At 34.2% G+C, this 21,131-nt stretch overlaps 2 protein-coding genes across 2 annotated transcripts; one reads left to right on the forward strand and one right to left on the reverse strand.

Annotated features, from left to right (window-relative positions):
• Nucleotides 1-10,021: 10,021 nt before the first annotated feature.
• Nucleotides 10,022-13,331, forward strand: LOC143624345 (putative plant SNARE 13). The gene is made up of 9 exons (XM_077095039.1): nucleotides 10,022-10,131; nucleotides 11,673-11,765; nucleotides 11,924-12,014; nucleotides 12,079-12,116; nucleotides 12,214-12,311; nucleotides 12,500-12,579; nucleotides 12,661-12,717; nucleotides 12,801-12,968; nucleotides 13,055-13,331. Exons 1-9 carry the CDS (start codon nucleotides 10,058-10,060, stop codon nucleotides 13,157-13,159), a joined length of 804 nt encoding a protein of 267 aa, XP_076951154.1. The 5' UTR covers nucleotides 10,022-10,057; the 3' UTR covers nucleotides 13,160-13,331.
• Nucleotides 13,332-13,404: 73 nt separating this feature from the next.
• LOC143624344 (putative sugar phosphate/phosphate translocator At3g17430) lies at nucleotides 13,405-16,792 on the reverse strand. The gene is made up of 10 exons (XM_077095037.1): nucleotides 16,735-16,792; nucleotides 15,334-15,581; nucleotides 15,123-15,230; nucleotides 14,987-15,018; nucleotides 14,847-14,897; nucleotides 14,688-14,749; nucleotides 14,347-14,608; nucleotides 13,996-14,261; nucleotides 13,821-13,915; nucleotides 13,405-13,742 (listed from the first exon to the last, which is right to left on the reverse strand). The coding sequence occupies exons 2-10, from the start codon at nucleotides 15,421-15,423 to the stop codon at nucleotides 13,557-13,559; spliced, it is 1,152 nt and encodes a 383-aa protein (XP_076951152.1). The 5' UTR covers nucleotides 15,424-15,581; nucleotides 16,735-16,792; the 3' UTR covers nucleotides 13,405-13,556.
• Between the last annotated feature and the right edge of the window lie 4,339 nt (nucleotides 16,793-21,131).

Here is a 21,131-nt window from a genome sequence, read left to right on the forward strand (position 1 = left end):
GGTGTTTGACTTATAACACATAGCCAAATAGAGTGTTAGTTTGCGACTCAAAAACATGAGCTTTTACCAAGTTTTTTCAATGTTCTATTAAGCTGAACTGTGCCCTTATGTTATAAGATATAAACTAAAATCTTGAAAGTCCCTTAAATTTTATTATTGTTGTATTATTGTGAAAGTTTAAGGATTATAAACAAAATAAACTTAAATAACCTAAATGAAATATATATATATATATATATATATATAGGGTTTGGATCAAATACAAATGAAATTAACGTGCTAAACGTGAGAATCAAGTAGAGTAATTATATATACAAGTAGAGTAATTATGTAATTACATCATAAAGTAATTACGTAATTACTCTATGGTGTAATTACATAATTACTCTATACACGTTAATTTAATTTGTACGTTAACCTTCCCCTATATATATATATGGTTAGGTTAAAATAAAAACCCACTTGAGTTGTGAAAACTCTAGAAACTCATTCTCAACCACATGTTTTTAATTAAAGATTAAATCTTGTGGTTCACAATTAAAGTTAATAAAAAATGTTAACATAAATATAACTTTTTCACTCTCCTAAAAACATATAAAAAAATTAGTAAAAAAATGTTAAAAATAGCAAAACAATTTTTTTTAAATGTTTCTATGTTTTGTATTAAATGTTACAACGTATATTACATGTAACAAAGAAAAAAAAAACGATGTTACATAGGGTTTTCACAACTCAAGTGAGTAAAAGTCGTTAGGCGGTCCTAGGCGATCGACTAGGGAGTCGTGAGTACTCGGGTGTAGTCGGGGATTACTCGGAAAATACCTACGGAGTACTCGGCCGAGACGGGGAGTACTCGATCTAGGCGGGGAGTAATCGGAGAGTACTCGGCCGCCTTCTCGGGAGTTTTACAACATTATGTAGTAGTATTACTAGTAATGAAATATATAATTATAATAATAAAACAACAACAATACCAATAAATAAAAGAAAAACCTTTCAAAAGCTTATAAACAAAAGGGGAAACAAATAGTTAAGAATGGGATTTGAACCCGCATGCATAATTGTAGCGTGTACAATATAAAATAACATTTTCAGAAAAAATAAAATGAAAAAAGTTTAAAATTGTATCGTTTTTTAAAAAGTAAAACTAATCCATCTATTTATTAGTTTGTAAACAAGTAAACATTACATATTTTTCTCTTCGTAGTAAGTAATTTTTTTTTGTATCCATTATTAGTTATTACTTAACTAATCATGTCAATTGTTATAATTAAAATAGGTGATTCAAAATCAAAACCTTTTTTTTTTTTTTTTGTCTAAGAGGAAACTTTAGCTAGATGATAGATCTATTAATTTATCAAGTAATTAGTAAATGATGCAGCCTTGACCCAATAATGAAAGGGCCCTTGTCTACACAAGCCCACCATCCATCAGCCCGCATAATAAACGGTAATAAAGGATCTCATATAAGTCATAAGACACGAGTACCAGAAGTGTACAAATATGACGGCAAGGGTAAATTCGGTCAATCAAATATAAAATGATTAAAATCTACTCATTGAAGATTCGTAAATGCACTTTTATATGAGGTTAACGTCATAACGTGCTAAATAAAATTTGAGGCAACGTTGTACACGCTTGGTTCAAAACGTCTTTAAAGTCTTTTTTTATTAATATGGCAATATTATATCTAACTAAAGAAAAATATGCTAAACTTTTGGTATAGTTTGGATAAAAAAATTGAAGTATATAGAGTATTTATGCCCATTTCATATCGAAACATATTTATATCCAAGTTATGTTGTTTTATATTTCTTATGCACGGCCACACGGGGGTAATTATGGCCCTTTTACTAAAGAAATGTAGCTGGTGTGGTTGAAAAAAATTGCTAGGTCAGCTAAAATTACACATGATATCAATTGAAGTCTATTCAAATTATACAATCTATATCAAGTATGCTCAAATGACGCATTGAATTAGTTTTGAGTGACTAGTATAACATAGCGTTTGGTATGTAAGAATGGAGGGTGGAATGGAATAATTCATTGTGAGAGAACGTAGAAAAGTGTGTTTGGTTGATCAAAGGAATGGAATGACTCATTACCTAGTCTATTCTATTCCCTCTAATACACCCCAATTTCATTCCATCCATACCCTATGTTTTTTTTTCATTCCATTCTCTCTTTCACCCTACATCACCTCCACCACCACCAACCACCACGGTCGCCACCGTTACCTCCACCAACCATCGCCATCAGTGCCAGTCGCCCACCACCGCCACCCGCCCGCCGCCACCACTAACCTTCTTCCCCGCCCCTCACCATCAAAGTAATCATTCATTTCATTCCCATGTGGTACTCATTAGAATAGTAATAACTCATTCCATTTCTTTGTCCATTCCATTACCACATTCATTCCATTTCATCGTTCATTTCATTACCTCAAACCAAACGGACCCTAAGACTTAAAATGAGTCCAATGAACCAACACCACCCGCCATCATTTTGTGTCGCCACCACCCACTCTCCCACATACAAATGCCACCATCTCTCGCCTATCACCACTAATCCCTCCACCCCATTTCTGCTAGCATCCCTCGCCTACCACCAGTGACACAACGGGCGAACTCAATTGATATGCTTTCTTTTATAAAAGCAACTCGGTTTTAGGTTAGCCCGTTACATTTGGGGCACACATAGAAAAACAAACCAAGTTGATGTTATTTTAATTTTAAGCAAACACTTTTGATCCGAACGTAATTTAACACTTTCATTTGTTACCATATTCAAATGTTTAAGAAAAATAAAAACAAAATATTACTTGCAAATGTTTGAAGAATACATACACTAAACTCTTGTAAATGTTTATGGAAAATAAAAGATAAAAGATTATTTGAAACCTCTAGCAATTACTAGTTTCCATTTTCATACATTTGAGGATATTACAACTATACCCTTCAACATAAATTAAAGATAAAATTAAAAGAAAAAAATATGATTGGTTATAATGATTTCTCACACTTCTCGCACTAAAAACACTTCTGAAATGAACATAATCATATATATCTATGCGCATATGTCCCCAAGACGTTTTAGAAAACCGAGTAAAATAGGGGAATGACAAAACTCACCTTAGATTAAAGGCAAGTGAATACAATTAAGAATAAACGAGTTAACGAATAAGTGAATCGTCCAATACGCGTCAAACGAGATTAACAAGTCAGAACTCGAAACTTTGATATATGATAATGTAAGAAAAAACGAACTCGTTTTCGATGGAATCAATCTAAACGGACGTTTAGAACTCAAGTTATGTTATATTTAAGATTTAAGCGAGCTAGTACTGACCAGAATCCAAACAGCGAGTCGAAAGTCAGGTTTTGGTCAGTAGCCTTAAAATTTCGTTACGAGAACAAAAGTCTTCTGGACCGAATGTTGAATCCGACCAGAAGTATAAGAAAACATAAAGTCAAACTTGTTGACTGATTTGCCCTTTAACGAGTTTTAAACGAATTGACCAGTCAACACCCTTCAACCACCGAAATTTATTGAAGGTTATTGACTAGGGAATATGTATAAACGCTTTCTATGTTTACAACTTACCCAGAAAGTGAAAGGATCAACAGAAACGATGAGTCAAAGGTTCACACGTAAGCAAAGTCAAACGAACAAGCTCGTATCTTCAACAAATAAGCAAAAACCGAAGAGTTTGGTGATGAACAGAGGCAGGTGATGGTTGAGGAGGCTCTTAGGGTTTAGTGTAAAGGTTTGTGGCAGGAAATTATGATGTGTTTATATAGAGATTACAAAAACGAACCATTTATGGAGATATGGACATATTGCTCGTTTAAGCAAGTAAATACGGTTTTAATGAGAGAATCAATGAAATAATATGTAAAATTCGTTCTTGGACAATAAGTAATGAACATGGACATGTATCTAGACTTTGGGGGATTTCTTGGGGCTTAATTCACTCGATTTAGTCAATTAGTCCTAAAATAAGCGATTTCGAGCCAAAAACAAACTAGGAAACGAAATCAACTAAACAATGTGGCGGCGCGCGACGGGGAGGGGAAGATTGGTCGCGCGATGCTCCGAAGGTGGAGAGGGAATGATTTGATTTTTGGCAAGTTTAGCCCTTGTAGTTTGAAAATTGGTTAAATATTGATCATTTTATGATTAAAACAAGGAATGAATAACATGGAAAGTATAAAAGGTAAAAATTGAATATGTAAATCTTTAATACCTATAAAAATGTGATTTTGATTAATAACAAAGATCTAAAAATATTCCAGGTCTGGTTAAACACAAACGAATACGGGTTTAAAAAATCCGAAATGTTACAGTTTAATTAACAACAAATCTTAAAATAAGTAATGACATGTGAAATCTTTAAATATAGTAATCATTAGGAATGAAATTCTTAAGACCGAGAGTATAACTTTAAACGAAGTTAACAAAAATTTTGATGAATTGATTGTGGTTAGTTGAGAAACTTATGAGATTTAAAGAGAAATTGATATAAAATTATAGCTTTTCAAGTTGTGAATTCGAGATGAGATTAATTCAATTTACAAAATTAAAATATTATAATAAATGGTAAATAGTAATCGAAATATTAATGAAAATGCGAAAACGTACGTATTCGAATAAATCGTTAATAGATTAAATTGGGAAGCGGATATTCCTGAATCATCGAGATAGTCCTATTCCAAATAAATCTTTAAAATTAGATATAAGTGTCATTGTAGTATCCATAAATTACGAAGGATCTTCCTATTTTTACAAAATTGTATAAAAAATATATGAAATAAATAGATTGAATTATACATGATTTATCATGGAACTTTAAGTAAATAGCGAATATTAAATTAATAGAGAAAATGAAAATGAGATGTGAAATAATTCAATAAAATAAGAGAAATGTGATGCTAGAAATGCATAAACCACCATGACTATTCTAACAACTAACGAAGTTATCATTAAAACGTTCAAAATTCTCGAGATGTATTGAAAATCAAAGTAGGGAGTTGAAAAACTTACGAACCACCGTTTAATTTCAACCAAATAATGAAACTTAATAAAAAAATGAAATTTCAACAATAATCGTGACAATGCCAATAAATAAAGTGAGTATGGAGCTATACATGGATCTTCATGGGGATTCAATCAAAAAGTCAATTTAATGATAAAAATTAAATTAATTAACGGAAGATTTAATTTAATAGTGGAAATTAAATTTGAATGATGAAAAAATTCAGTTTAATAAATAAAATTACAATAATCAAATTTTAATAATAAAGACTTATAAGATGGAAGATAAGTTGTGAAAAGTAACATGAGATTGAGGAAAAACAAGAAGTAATAAAATGTGCATAGTTAGAGTTGAGGTAAAGATTGAAATGGACTCGATAGTTTATAGTTTGAGAATATAATAAAATGAAATAACCGAGAGAAGATAATTTAAATAACATTAGATAACTGCAAGTGGAGCATAACAGGTATGAATCAGTATAAGATTTTTTGTTCGGGGCATTTTGATTTTGGTTGAGATTTCGGTTTTGGTTTTTAGTTTTTATCAGGGGTAGGTTTAGAGTCCTTTCGAGAAAGAGTTTCATATCTAACATGGTCATCTGAGAGAGCAGCAACAAACTCCTTGGCGATTCTAGTAGTCAAACGACGATCGTGAGAAGCAGATGAACAACGTTGATTACGATGATGGATTCTTAGGGAAAACATTCTATGATGACCAAAGATGAAATTTCATGAGATGATGGGTAAATTGTGCGAATGAGTTGATGTGAAATAGTATGGAAAGGGAATTCAAATGAAATCATGCTAGTGATTTATCATGACATGGGGATGCGTAGGAATTTAAAACCATGTGAATAATTTTGAGATACTTAATAATTTAGACAATGTTTATTCTGAAAAGTAAAATCCAAAAATGAAATGTTATTGAGTTGGGCTTTTCATGGACTTTCTATGGTAGCTTGAGAACCCAATTAAATAACGAAACATATCCAATAAGTTGGCATCCCATGAGCTTACCATGGAAATTTGAATGGCCCAGCTAAATAAGACAATATAAATTTAGTGAATTGGGCCTCCCATGAGCGTTCCATGGCATTTTATTGGCCCAATTAAAATAACAAGTAACAAACAATTGAGTTGGTCGGCCCATGAACGTTACATGGTATTTTAACTGACCCAACTAATTAACGAATTATCAAATCAATGGAGTTGGTCGGCCCATGAGCGTTACATGGCATTTTAACTGACCCAACTGAATATCGAATTATCAAATCTAAATATGAGTAGTTGGAGTATCTCGTGAACCACCAATGATGATACGTTCCAACCAAAAATCAAATTGAAAACGGGTTGAGAAATGCATAGTTGGAGTGCCCATGGATTTACGTGGATTTTTTACCCAACTAAGCATTTTAAAATGAATAATAATATAACATAATATTGGAAGTTTTCCCGAATTTAGCCATGAAATCACCGTGAATTCGGATTTTATAAAAGGATTGTAACCGTTTAACCGGCCACGTTTTACCACTTAAAGTTATGGTTGTATGACATTTGTCCAGCTTTGGCCTAGAGTTCGAGTACTTTGGTCAGGTTATCCTCCATATAAGGAATAGTGTCTGACCTTGGATTCTCAGAACCGTTTTGCCAAGGCCTGACTCACATTTCTCTCACCCCCTACAGTTATAACCGAACATGTCACACTCACATGCTTTAAGGTGAGGGAGTAAAAACAAAAACTCAGGCATTCTTAAAGAATTTCCCAATTGAAAAGACAATCTACTAAAAATAAAAGATTTAGAAAATATTTGAAGGTGAGGTGTAACCTCGGAATTTGTGTGTGTGTGAACAATAAATAAAATAATTAACCTATATAAGCTGTAAAAATTTTAATAAGCACATAAGGCAGTCAGATAAGCACGTACGGGGTCCTAAGCATATGTCTAAGACAATTTCTAACGACCTATCTTAAATCCTTCGGCTCTGATGCCAATCTGTCGCACCACAACCTAAGGCGGAAATGACGGGCCGTGATACGATTGTTTACAGCTCAAAGGTACTATCATAAATAAAAATGACAATATCTATTAAGTTAATTCAAATAAAGGTGCACAAATTATCCAAACATGACAAATAATCCAAACAAGTAAATTATTCCAAGCAAGAGTTAAATATATATGTCTTCTTTAATTCCCTAAGGTCATTTCTAGATGTCCATCACTTCAAGCTTCAAGTCAAACCATAAGCTGCATATGCGTAGAAAATAAATATAATTTGTCAACACTAGGTTGAGTGAGATTATCACCAGTTTTGCATGATATGATAATAATATAAATAAATAAGCAAAACTAATTAAATGCGGTAATAAACAATCAAACCATAAACAAATAGTGTGTTTATTAATCGTTACCTTGCGAAAGGGGCATTGGCTACAATGACTGACTATGATTGTTGGTTTACCATCGTCATATGAATCGGGCTTTGGTTACTACGACGGCATATGATCATACTGACTTGTAGACTTCTGATGGACCTCTCCGAAAAATGATTTAATATAAACACATAAGCACATAAACAAGTAATAAATAACATTTGATCGAAATACATACAATCATTCGTTTGCTAGTTTTGTGTAGATATGTAGTATGAAAATATGATCTAGATATTATTACTAGTACGCATATGTCCCCAAAATGTATGAAAATCAGTAAAATAAAGGGGAATGATAAAACTCACCTTGATTCGTAGGTAAGCGAATAAAAACAATGATAAACGATTAAGAAATAAGCGGATCGTCCACTAACACGTCGGGCAAAACAAACCAAATGAATCTGAAACTAAGAGATAAGTAAATATGAGCAAAACCGAACTCGTTGCCGCTGGAATCGTTCCAAACGGATGTCTAGAACTCCGGTTATGTTAAATTAAACGTTTAAGCGAGTCGGTACTGACCAGAATCCGAACAGCGAGTCAGAAATCGGGTTTTGGTTAGTAGCCTTAAAATCTCGTTACGAAAATAAAAGTCTTCTGGACCAAACGTCGGTTATGACTAGAAGCATGAGAAAACGAGTAGTCAACCTTGTTGACTATTATGCCCTTGAACGGGTTTTAATCGATTTGGCCAGTCAAAACCCTTCAATCACATAAATTGATTGAAGGTTATTGACTAGGGAATATATATGAATAACTTTACATAAGACAACTTACCAGGATAATGCTTGAATCGATGAGAAAAGGAAGTCAAAAGTTGAGAATGCTTGAAAGTCAAACACCAAAACTTGTTTATTCGAGTATTATGGTAAAACCAAAGAAGAATATGATGAACAGAGGCAAGTGACGGCTGGGAATGATTATTTAGGGTTTAGGGAAGTTTTTGGCATGTAAAATATGCCTTGTTTATATAGGATACACAAAAACAAACCAATATGGCTATTTTACTCGTTTAAGAGACCGAATAAGCTTTTAATGACCAAATCAATATTATATGCAGTAAAACTCGTTCTTGAGCAAGGGATAATGAATATGGGCATGTTCTTAGGGTATATTAATTTTCTTGGGGCTTAATTCACTCGATATGGTAAAAAAAATAAACAATTTTGTGCCAAAAACGAATTAGGAAACAATAATAAACAAAAAGATCTACATAGGTAGGTGGAGGCGGCACGCGGCGGCCCTAGGCCTTAGTGGTCGCGCGACGCTCTGGCAACAAGGAAGGAGAAGTTTGATTTTTGACAACTTTAGTGCTTGTACTTTCTAAATGGTTAAATATTGATTATTTTTAAAGTTAAATCAAGGAATGACAACTTAAATAACCTAAAGGATACAAAATGAAAATATATTAAGGAATACTTATAAATATTGATTTTATTAATGACAAGGATCCGAAAAACATTCCCGTATCGGGTTATATGTAAACGAATACGAATATGAAAAATCTGAGATGTTACAGGTTGCTTGAGACAAGGTCATTGCACCTATTGAATGCGGAGGTCTTGGTCGTTTGAGAGATGTGAATGTGTGGTTTTCAGTTAAATGGTGGTGGTGCTTTAAAAATAAAAGGGGTAGACAATGGTGGCGGGTTATTTGGGCCTTACATCATTCATTGAGGTCATGGTCGGCAATCCCCGCAAAATTATCTACGTCGGGCCCGTGGAACCGGATCGTAAAAATTGAATCGATGTTGAAACAATCAGGGTGGATTTGAAGATATGTGCACTACATGAGTTAAAAATGGGCTAACATGGTTCTTGTTAGATATTTGGCTTGGCCCGGTTCCATTGTGCATGCGATTTCCTAAGCTACTTTTATTTGGAAAAATATAAAAATTGTGTTGCTGCAGAAAGGCTTTACATAATTGATGAATGGATCTATGGGGGGTTGTTGGTGTTGGTCAAAGAAACCAAGAGGTAGAGAGGAACTTGAGAAGTTGCGTGGTTTACTTCAAATGTGTCAAGGAGTGCTAATTAAACTAAGAAGGTGGTTTGGATGTGTGGTGAAGAGGGTGGCTTTACTGTCTGGAGTTTTAAAGAGAAGGTGATAACGTCCAATTATTCTACTAAGAAGGTGGTTTGGAACTGGTTGGTTCCTAAAATGGTCAGTCTCATCGCGTGACGAGCGAAATTGGGGAGTCTACCAACTTTTAAGCAAAAGGAATATTCCGGTAAACTCAAATCTATGCCCGATATGTGTGGAGGTTGAAAAGTCGATAAAACTTGTTATTAACAATAATATAATTTTTGTTGGTCGTTGAAAAAGAAAAAGAAAAACATTGATGTAAAAAAAGAAAAAAAGTGTTAAATCATGAATAATAATTAAAAAGATTAAGAAAAGAAATAAAACCCCCTACGATTTCAATGTATTGCGACTGCTACTTTACAGCAATTCCAGGCTATACACACACTCTCTTTCTCTCTCTTTCTCTCCCCCAATTTGTTTGTGAGAAACCCTAGAATTGGTGAAGTGGATTACACCACCAACAATGCTAGATAATTGAAATTGAGGCGAGGTTAGGGCTAAATTAGGAATGGCGGATTTGCAGATGAACGCTCAGATGGAACAGATCCATGGAGAAATTCGAGATCATTTCCGTGCCCTAGCGTATGTTTCTTTCTTTCTTTCCTTTTTTTCTTCTTTGATTGATGAATTACCATCTTCAATTCAATTTCAAGCTGTGAAATCAGGGCTGGTAGGATTAAATGATTTTAGTAAGTCCTGCATCCAATTGTCAAACAAAGTTTGGCAGCTGCTTGAATGATGATTATCTACTTGATAATATCCTCTTTTGTTACTGGACCTTTTGTCTACCGCTTGGTTTAAACTATTTTTTTTTTCAAAAAAGCTAGGTATAAGTGAAGAACATGAGTAAAACACTTTGTTTCAACTTGAGTATATATATAACATAATTGGTTTTGAAGAGCTACAATTTATATACGGTATCTCTTTCCACTGTTAGTTTGCTGGAGAGAAAAGGCGATTAATGAGCACAAGTTTAGAAAGATTGTTAATCTTTGATTAACATTTTGAAATGTTCAGTTCATTGATTAGTTGCTAAGCAAAGTGATGATCGATGCCAAGCTTATAGGAGGTTGATTAAGTGTATGAACTGTTCTTGAGTTTGAAGAGAAGAAAATAAAAGGGTCGTAAGTTTCGATCATGTTTTAATTTGAAAAGAAAGGTTTTTGTGTTCTTAGGCCAAAAAGAGAGAGAGAAATTTGTCAATTTTACAATAGTAACTTTAGTACATGAATACGTTAGTTTAAGAGTGGTTTGGTCATTAATAAATAATAAATTCTTTGTTTATCCTTCCTTTTCTTTTATAATCTTTTCATAACTTTCAAATTTTACCATTTAGTTCTTTTATTCTCTTTTTGAAAAAACTGAAATTACTTTTAATGCATGTAATGTCGTTAGTGTGGTTTTATAGAAACTGCTAGAACATATAAGATGTTTCTATTTTTGGCAGGTTCAGCTCAAAATTTATAACTCAAAAGATGACCTAAAATAACCAAAGCGCACTTCTTAAAACAAAGCGCGGTTGACGGATATTTTGGTTCCATACAATTTATGATAAAAACAAAATTAAATTAGAACTGGAAGATGCTTTGTGAGTTTTGGAATGATTACAACTAGGTCCCAGAACTAGGGATTTGGATCCTACAGTTTGGTAAAAGTGGGTTTTTTTAGAGCAGGGTGTTCATAGGCTCCGTAACCTCGCCCCATTAATAGTTACATGTAGTACAAGTTTGAACACGCTTTCATTATCCTGTTTTTTCATGAACATTTTGCTAGCTAAATCAATCTATTAAACGTTACAAGCAAGCTCTAGATAGCGTAGTTTAGGAATACTTTAAATTATTACCTTATGCCCACTTGCATGTTCGATTATATAAGATGAATCTTAGTACACATGAATTCATGCAATGGAACTTTATTTTCCTGACATTGTGGTTGTTTATATGGTCAAGCTGCCAATCTTAATCATAATTTTATTTTAAAGAGAGCGTTTATATGATAGAGATTAAGTCCTTTTTACTTTAAACTTTACTCAATACCATACTCGTCTTTACTTGAATATATTATTAGAATAAAGGATATACTGTATTCTGATGATCATTATTAAATTTCTTTTTGCGGTTTAGAAATGGGTTTCAGAAGCTGGACAAGGTTAAAGACACCAACAGACAGAGTAAACAGTTGGAGGAACTTACTGGAAGGATGCGAGAATGCAAAAGGTAATAAACAGGTTTCTTGTTTCTTTATTTCATATGTAAAAGTTCACTTTTTTTCAATGCTGCAAAAATCCATTTTCCTCTGTCGATTTAAGAAATTTTGTTGTCAAAAGACTTGAAGAACCCTAATTTTGAATCTTGATGAATTTGTTTTTCATTAGGTTGATTAAAGAGTTTGACCGTGAAATCAAAGATGAAGGCAGAAATCCTCCAGATGTCAGCAAGAAACTCAATGATGAGAAACAATCAATGGTAAAATTTGTTAGATTGTTATATTTTATTATTGTTATTCACTTATTGTGCTTTGGTTTTGCAGATCAAGGAGCTGAATTCATATGTGGCGTTAAGAAAGACGTAAGCCCATTTTGTGGTTTGGATTTTATTTAAAATTTTAACCTCCCATATATATACCTTTTTTTTATAATATTTATGGTTTTCTTTTAAATTACAGATATCAAAGCACTCTTGGAAATAAAAGGGTTGAACTTTTTGACATGGGGGCAGGTGCTAGTGAACCTATGGCTGATGACAATACTCGGGTTGCATCTGGTGAGATCAGACTATGACCCTTAGAAAGTTTATGTCATCTTCATTTAAGAACTTTAGCTTTTGTAATTAACAAGATTATTTTTGTCTATTACACGTGCAACAAAATCGAAACAACCCGTTATAAAAAGTATTTAGGCATTTATTGGGTATTAGTTTGTTTGTTAGTGATTTGGATGGTGTTTGTGTAGAAATGACAAATCAGGAGCTTATTCAAGCTGGCAACCAGACAATGGACGAGACTGATCAGGCCATTGAGCGGTCTAAACAGGTGTGACATGGCCATACGTTTATATATTTTTTTGATAATCGGTTGATGTCGTTCACACTTTCTACTTATATATATGTATAGGTGGTTCATCAAACAGTTGAAGTGGGAACCCAAACTGCTGCTAAGCTGAAAGGCCAAGTAAATGCAAAATCCAGTTAATCTCACCTTTTTGTTATATAGTTATTTATGCTAATTTAAATATTTATTTATTTATTTTTCAGACCGACCAAATGGGTCGTATTGTCAACGAACTGGACACCATTCAATTCTCTATCAAAAAGGCATCTCAGCTCGTGAAGGAAATAGGACGCCAGGTGGCGACAGATAAATGCATCATGGCTTTTCTTTTTCTTATCGTGATCGGCGTTATTGCTATTATCGTCGTGAAGGTACGTTGTAATCCATATAAAACCCGACACATTTATTTTTTTTTAACTATTATACATGCAGTTTCTGACACGCGTTTGATGATTAGATTGTGAATCCCCATAACAAAGACATTAGAGACATACCTGGATTAGCTCCTCCAGCTCCAGCTGCAAGGAGGTTATTGTATGTAACATCCGGAGAGCAATTTTGAAGACCCATTGGAGAAGATGATGAAATTGTTTGAATTATGATGAATCATATGCTATGTTATGTTTGTCGAATGTATTCTTTCTTTTTATGAGATGTGCATATCCTACTTTATAAGTTTCTCTTTTATGTAAATTGGTTGATTTGTTTGGTTTTATTTCCATTATCAAACGTTGTATCACGTAAAACGCTTCAAAATATTATGATTTCTGTTGAATGCATGCTTTTTGTGATGTTTTTAGAGCAAACCAAAAAACAAACAATACCATTAAAATAAAAACAAATAGCGGAATGAAGCAAATTGTTTTCTTCCACAAAATTTTAAACCTAAGGTACATGAGCATCCCCTACATGTATGGAAAACAATACTATTTTTCAACTATCTGGTATATGATGAATGATTATGAGTCTCTGCTGCTAAGTTGTGAGCGCCCGATATGAGAAAGCCTTGAAGACGCCATAAGCGGTACCTCTTCGTCTACCACATTCATATCTGACATTGAGCTAACCTTCCCACTACTGGTATCATTATCATCAATGTTGTCGGGTGCATACAAATTAGATGATTTCTTTTCGGCTCTCCAATCCTGATCGTTCATGTTCATGTTACACATTCGGTTAATCAAAGGCGTTCAAAAACAAGCTCAATGTTTAGCAAAACTGACCTTATTCATCCGTTCCGGGAGGCTATCGGTAGGAAGTTGAGACGCTTTAACATCTTTCACCTTTATGTAGTTGTACATTACTACACCACAAAGTGCTGCATACGAAAAACGACTCTAAATCAGTATCATTCATTTCAGGCATCGACATTGAAAAAGTAAAAAACATAGCCAATACCTATGGCATAGCCGATAATATTCAGCCCGGTGATGGCGGATTCGGGAAATATTACAGTTGAAAGAGCTATGAGTATCCAATCTTTCAGCACACCCGCAACCCGAATGGTAACCGCTCCGGTTCTACCAATGACTAGAAAAATGGAGAAGTTTAACGCTAGAGCACAAACTGCGTTCGAGAAGAAAATCCAGTAATTAAACTGAATTTGTGAAACTTCCATTCCCGTCTTCTCCAAGAAATACCAAGGCACAAACAGAAACGCAAAACTGAAAAAACATATATATATAAAAAGGTAGCAAGCGCGTTAAAAAGTTATAACAGACAACAGATTATATATAAAATAGAATATACCTGCATGGAGCTATGTAATATAAGCTTGTGATTGGATTTAGGGTTAAACCCTTCTTTTGCAGGAGGACTTGAGTTAGTACAAGCCTTAAAGCTTCTGCAAAGATGCCCGTGCACTGATAAAGTGTGCCAACCACGTTAAAATGGATTTCGCCGTACGATGAGATAACAACCCCAATGCTGACTAACAACATGTTTAAGAATACGTCCCACCTCAGTTTGTCGGTGCCACATAGGACAGCCATGATAAGTGTTGCTACCGGCACTGCATCATAGTACTTTTCACTAGTTAGTTGTCGTCTTAAGAGTTAACAACAATATGTTTGAAAAAAGATCAGTTTTACTTAGGGCTTTTAGCATCTGAATGAAGGCCACTGATATATGCAAGTAAGCAGTGTTGCCAAACCTTCAAAAGTAAACATTAAATAACGACCAACATATTCAAAAAATTATTTTAAATGAATCAAATGTAATGCAAATGGTTGATGGTTCGTAGTTCATACCACAGACTTGATGCAAAGAAGGCACTGATGGGAATTACACAAGTTGCATATCTTGAAATGGCATAAAAGAAGAAATTTATTGGCAGGATAACAAGAATATAAGTAAAATAATATTATTTTTTTGAAGTTTAATGTCTTACATTTCAAATGTCATTTTAACAGGAGCAACTACCTGTAGCACCATAGGGAAAGAAGACAAGTCAGAAACTTATATGATAATATAGACTTGAATTACGAATTCGGAGAAACTATACAAAAGTTAATAAAAAGCGATACCTTGAAAACACGAACAAGTAGAAAAGCAACAGCTCCAGAAAAGCCCATGTGTATCATAGTAAGTGTGATAGGGAAGGGAAAATTGAAGTACTTTGGAGAGAGAACCCACTGAAAATATATAAAAAGATTGTAGGTATGATGGGCCATTATACGAGTTATGAGTAACCAGTGACATTAATAATTTAGACAAAAGGTGCATACTAGTTATTACCTTGTTGTACAGAATAACTCCAGATGACAGCAAAATGTAGATTAATAAGTACAAGTAAGTCAAAAAAAGTGACTTGTTAATCACTTTCATGGCAGCTATCAGTTCCAGATCACGATTGTACAATCAGATTCTCTCCCCAAACTGATGATAAATATTCGGTTTCTCCTGACAAGATAGTCAATCCAGTTATCTAAAGCGGAGAGGGAACTTCACCTTCTGAACCATACGAAACCATAAGTGATAGCCTCCTGCAAACGATATAGCCAAAGACACTTAGATTTACAAAAAAACAATGTAAACAGGCCTTGCATAGGTAGACTTGTATATACATATCACAAACATTACTTTGTGATTTAAGAGAGAATGAAATTAAGTCAGTCATGATTCAAGATTGATTTCAAAGCTGTATGCAGGGCAATATATTAAGTCAAATTTACAAATGTAAGCATAAATAGTTACAGGAAACTCGCTACAGAGAATGACTCCTAACATTTTATACTTCTAAGTCTGCCTAGAGTATCAGTTTATGAGTCTACTTAAGAGGCAATATAAACAATCTGGATAACTGAAACTGAGTATGCAACATAAATATAACTTGTGGAAGCATATTGCCACCTAGCCTCACTTCGTGATAGATGTTCCCCATGGAAGCGATCCAGAGGTTCAGAAACTCTGTAACATAGTATAAACATTCATTTTAATGACCCGTAAGATGGTTTACAGTTTTAGTACCGCAATTAGTGTATGCATCGCGTTAGTTACTGACTTATTGTTTTAATATCTATGAGCTCAAAAAAGCTATAAATTCACTCCGCTCACCAAAGCCAACCAGTTATCCAACTTCGATTTTGGTATACCAATAATAATCAGTGACGGATCTAGAAGAAAAGTTCAAGGCAGGTATCCTAAATCCTAATACATGAAAAGAGAAGAAAAAAAAAGTTTTGCACATTAGCGTGAAAGTTGGGGGAGTATCCCGAGCACCCCTTAGATCCGCCCTGCCGACACGCTTAAATGAATGCAGACAATGATGAATGAAATATCCAAATAATATGTTGTGCTTTTACTTGTTGCTACAGCTATGCTATAGAAAGTTCAATAATAAGCCCCAACTTTTGAAATTGAAGCTAATTCGAGTTAATTAAAGTCCTTACAACACACTAGTCTTCCTAATTCAAACATTGCAGCTGTACTTGGATCTACAATCCCTTATTATTTTGCCCTAGCTTTCCATAACCAAAACTGATAAACCATTGAAATTAGAAAACCTAATATAAGATTGGACGTGTAAAAACCCTACATTGAGCTAAAAACACAAGCATTGTGTTGAATCGAATCGAATCGGATTGAGATGCAGATCTGGTGATGTAAGAAAGAAAGAGTAGGAAGTAGTTGTTGTACCTTGGAATTGAAGATCGATTGTTCCGAAACAAGTGTTTGTTTGTAGCAGATCGCCTACTCAACAACTGATGAATAATATTTATTATTATTATTATTATTATTATTATTATTATTATTATTATTATTAATACAGAGAGAGTGATGAGATGTAGAGAGAGAAACACACACTCACACGAAGACAAGTTTCTTTCTGAAATCTTTCTTTCCACTAATGTTATGTAATGTAATGACCAAATATTCATGCTTTCCCTCACCTATCCATTCCAACACCTTAACCCTTAGTACTTTCTGCATCACTTGTTGTACTTTACGACATCCTTGTGGTTTCCAAAAACGTCCTCACACATAACTATCACGTAGATGAAAAACGTCACCAATTATTTAAATTATATTTTTAAAATATATGTATGATGGTGATTGGTGGAACGCGGGATTAAAGTGGGCAACTCCCTTGAAATTTTAGATGTGTAGAGACACTTGGCGGGTTTTGGGATAACCAGTAGGATTGGAAATGCTCTACTACACTTAGCCTTATGGCTATCTCATATGCGGAATTTGATATTCGAGTGACGTCGTATATTTTTTTAATTATTAGACTCTATAAAGTATTATTTAGGAAAAAAAATGTTGTAGAATAATAACTAAGTTTAAATTTTGTTCCAATTAGGTAATTCATACTTTTATTGTCTCAATTAAATCACTCAGATTGTCTTGGTAAGGTAACTCAGCTTTCAATTTGTGTTTTAAAACGAGAGGGGACAACTACTATATTATCGTAAGTAATATATTTTATTGATAAGAGATAAAAAAATGGTTTTAATGATGTTTTGATTATTTATAAATAAACATATAATATGAAGGTAAAAAAAAGATAGTATTAAAACATTTATTGAAAGCTGAGTAACATAATTGAGATATACTGAAAGTTGAGTGGTTTAATAGAGACATAAATGAAAGTTGAATAACCTAATAAAGACAAAAGAAAGTTTGGGTGACTTAAGTGAAACATACTTTAAACTTGATTCCTATTCTATAATGTTTTCATTCAAAAACAATCATATCCAGTAAATCCCACAAATAGCGAAATTTATTGATTGGATATGATGAAGGTGTAATCTAGGCAAACCTTACATTCATAGAATAAGACGAGTTTCATTACACATCAAACGATTTACAATGAAGTGGCAGGTAAGCGGGCAACAAGCTGCGCCGCAACCCCCTTTTGGATAGCAAACTCAATCCTACTAAAAACAAAGTTTCATTCTTATGAGCCGATAAATTGCTATGCATGACTTTTTGAACTCTGTTTAGAAGATCCACGACATCTGGATCTAAGTAACCAAAAGTGTCAAAGGCAAAGGGGATAAACACGTGTTAATTCTCCAAACAAGCTTTCTCGTGTTTAACAACGTTACCCGAGGCCGCCTTCAATGCTGCCTGACAGGCAACAAACCCATTGTCCCTTAGCCCAACAAAGGGGGAGACTCCTGTGAGATCCAACACAAGCATGTTTCCCCCTACCCACCCAAAAACAAGAATATCGGCCGGTCGTAACGTAGATCTTCCTTCAAGAGGATCCGTAAGAAAGTTTACGGGAGCCTCCTTTTTAGCTGAAATTCCGGCCCGTTTAAGAACATCGCATAGAACATCCCTCACCAAATCATGTCTGTATTTAAACCCAGGTAACTCTTTGCAATGAATTGCGTGCTCGCCAAAAGAATCCAAACAGACCTTGTGGCAAACTAGGCATGGCTTATCTACCGGGAACAAAGGAATCATTAACCGATACTTAAGGATGGTCCGGTACTCCAAAGCCGACATATGTTGGCCCAATCATTCAATAGGGATAACACTTAAGAAATCTTAAGCCCGTGGAGATCGAAGGCACTCAAACACCGCTTTTTAACGAGGAGATAAATCAAACTTCACTTTCAAACTCTGAATGATTCCACTATAAAGGGAACTCGCCAAAGCATGTTGGGCTTTAGGTGGGGCGGTGTCTTTATTAGAGAAACCTCTAATATTAAAATCAGGAAGTGAAATATGCAACCGATCTATTGCACTCCCATAATCGGAGTCAAACCCATCAATATCACAATCTCGAAGAACGTGGTCTTGCAATTTCCAAGACATTTATACATGAAGATATTGACAATGCTTCTAGAATTCATGCGATTACCGTTATTAGATATTTATCTTAAAAGTATATTATTATTAAAGTATGGGTCAAAGTCCGGTGATGGGATCTATCATTCGACGAACTATTGCTAACACGTTGATGCAGCAAAATTCTAATTTTGCTAGCTGAAACTATTAGAATAGCTCCACTAAATTTGTGGAGGCGTATACCGAGTAGCTTAAAAAATACATGCATAATCTACGCTCTGTTCCCACACAACCATTGAGAACCACCAATACCTACCTTTGATAAACCCCCCCCCCCCCCCCCTCGCGCATCTTAGACTGATAGATTGCGTTTGTTTCCGACTCAGTTTATGTTGGCTCAATTAGAGATATGTTAACTAAGAGAAACGATGTGTGAGCGGTAAAGGACGGGGATATTCAACAAATTATTAGTGTGCTTATTTTTTTAATAATAAGGATATTTTAGTCATTTTGTTACATTTTAATACTAATGTTATCATTGTTGGAATTATGGACCGGTTCGGGTAAGTCAATACGGCCAACCGGGTTATGACGCGTGAGAGTTACACCATGAGTTAACGAACCATTAACCCGCCTAAGTTAGTTAACCGGGTTAGACACTTTAATAAGATAAAAATTACATGGAGCGGACTTTGGAGTAAGAATTGAACTTGTTGGCCCATTAGGTTTATAACTAATGAGATTAGTTAAACCTAATAGGAGGCTATATAAATATATGATGTTTTAATAACCTGATAACTAATCCTAACAAGTCCATCTCATCCTTTCTCCATTCAATAGCCGGCCACCTGCTTCACCGCCGCCATCACTGCCGGCGCCTGACCAGCCACCGCCGCCTGTCCGCCACCGCCTGCCGGTGCCACCGCTGCTGTCCGGATACCGCCGCCGCCGCCGTCGCCGTTGTGCACCGCCACCGTTGGTTGTTGGATCTCGTTGTGTCACCTAGCTCGATTCGTTAGCCTTCGGTGTCTCAATCGGTTATTTATTAACCGAGGTAAACTTAAATATATTGTTAGTTTATAATTATATATTTAATGTTTTGACTCGTACTCGTATTTTCTGTAACCGGATCCTGTCAGGTTTAGTTTTCGGTGCTGATTAATTATATATTCCGCTGCGTATAATTATTAATTAATATGATTAATTATTATTTGTCACGTTTATTGAACCGGATTTAATAAACAAAATTTTAACTGATCATCATTGAAACCCAACATTCATTCCATTCACTTTAAGGACCAAACATAATGGTTATTTGAGTGAACATTGATAACTAAATGTGTAAGGGGAGGGTTCATGTACAAAATAATCTTAACATAAGAATGTAGGAAGTAATAGAAATCTATAAAAAATGATAACATAGGAAACAATACCAACTACAATATCAATCTAAATAAGCAATGTTTTATAATGATAAAGAAAAAAAAAACCCAATAATAACAACAAAAAATCGGAATCAACAATAAAATAATAACAACACTTTTAACGAAAAAAGGAAAAAAACTAATAACAATAAAGAATAAATCAACATATATTTATAACGTTACATAATCGAAAATAAGCAAATACGAACAAAAAATAAAGAAAAACATAATAATTATAATAAATTGGTTCTCACTGTTTTCATGTTAAAAACTATTTGTATTTGATCTGAACCCTTCATCGTAAACTAAACAACCATATGAGTTGAATACAGAGACCATTCGAGGCACGTTTTCTAGCAGCTCCTGACCAACTACATTTATGAAGCTCAGTAAGTTGACTACATGCACTGACTAAAAAAGTATTTCTATTCTTCATTATCACTCCTTGAATGTAAATAATTAATGCGGGAGTCAGGACCAAATTGGTCGGCCCATTTGGTTTGGTTAGTCAAAAGTGAATTGGATTCAAATCTGCTCGAACTGTTCATTTAATTTTAAAATAACTTTATATAAGCTTAAACCAAGAACCGAAACCATGGCAGGAATGACGGTGAAGCCTGAACCTGATGAGAAAACCCGACATAAATGGAACGAGTAAAACCCGGCCCATATGGGTTTAGGATTAATTTTAAAATTTTTTATATATTTGGGACGTGTTTGAGATTTGTTATATACCCAATTGCCTAATAGCATTGACCTATTTACCTTATTATATACCTGATCTGACATAACTTTTTTTATATATTTATTTTTGATATGATAGTTTTTAATTTTATACTTGTGTAAGTGTACTATTGTATATTTTTT

The sequence above is a fragment of the Bidens hawaiensis genome, unplaced genomic scaffold (assembly GCF_021521415.1).
Source record: "Bidens hawaiensis isolate Kalapana, Puna unplaced genomic scaffold, B.hawaiensis_p1.1 tig00003760_1, whole genome shotgun sequence".
Taxonomy (NCBI): Eukaryota; Viridiplantae; Streptophyta; class Magnoliopsida; order Asterales; family Asteraceae; genus Bidens; species Bidens hawaiensis.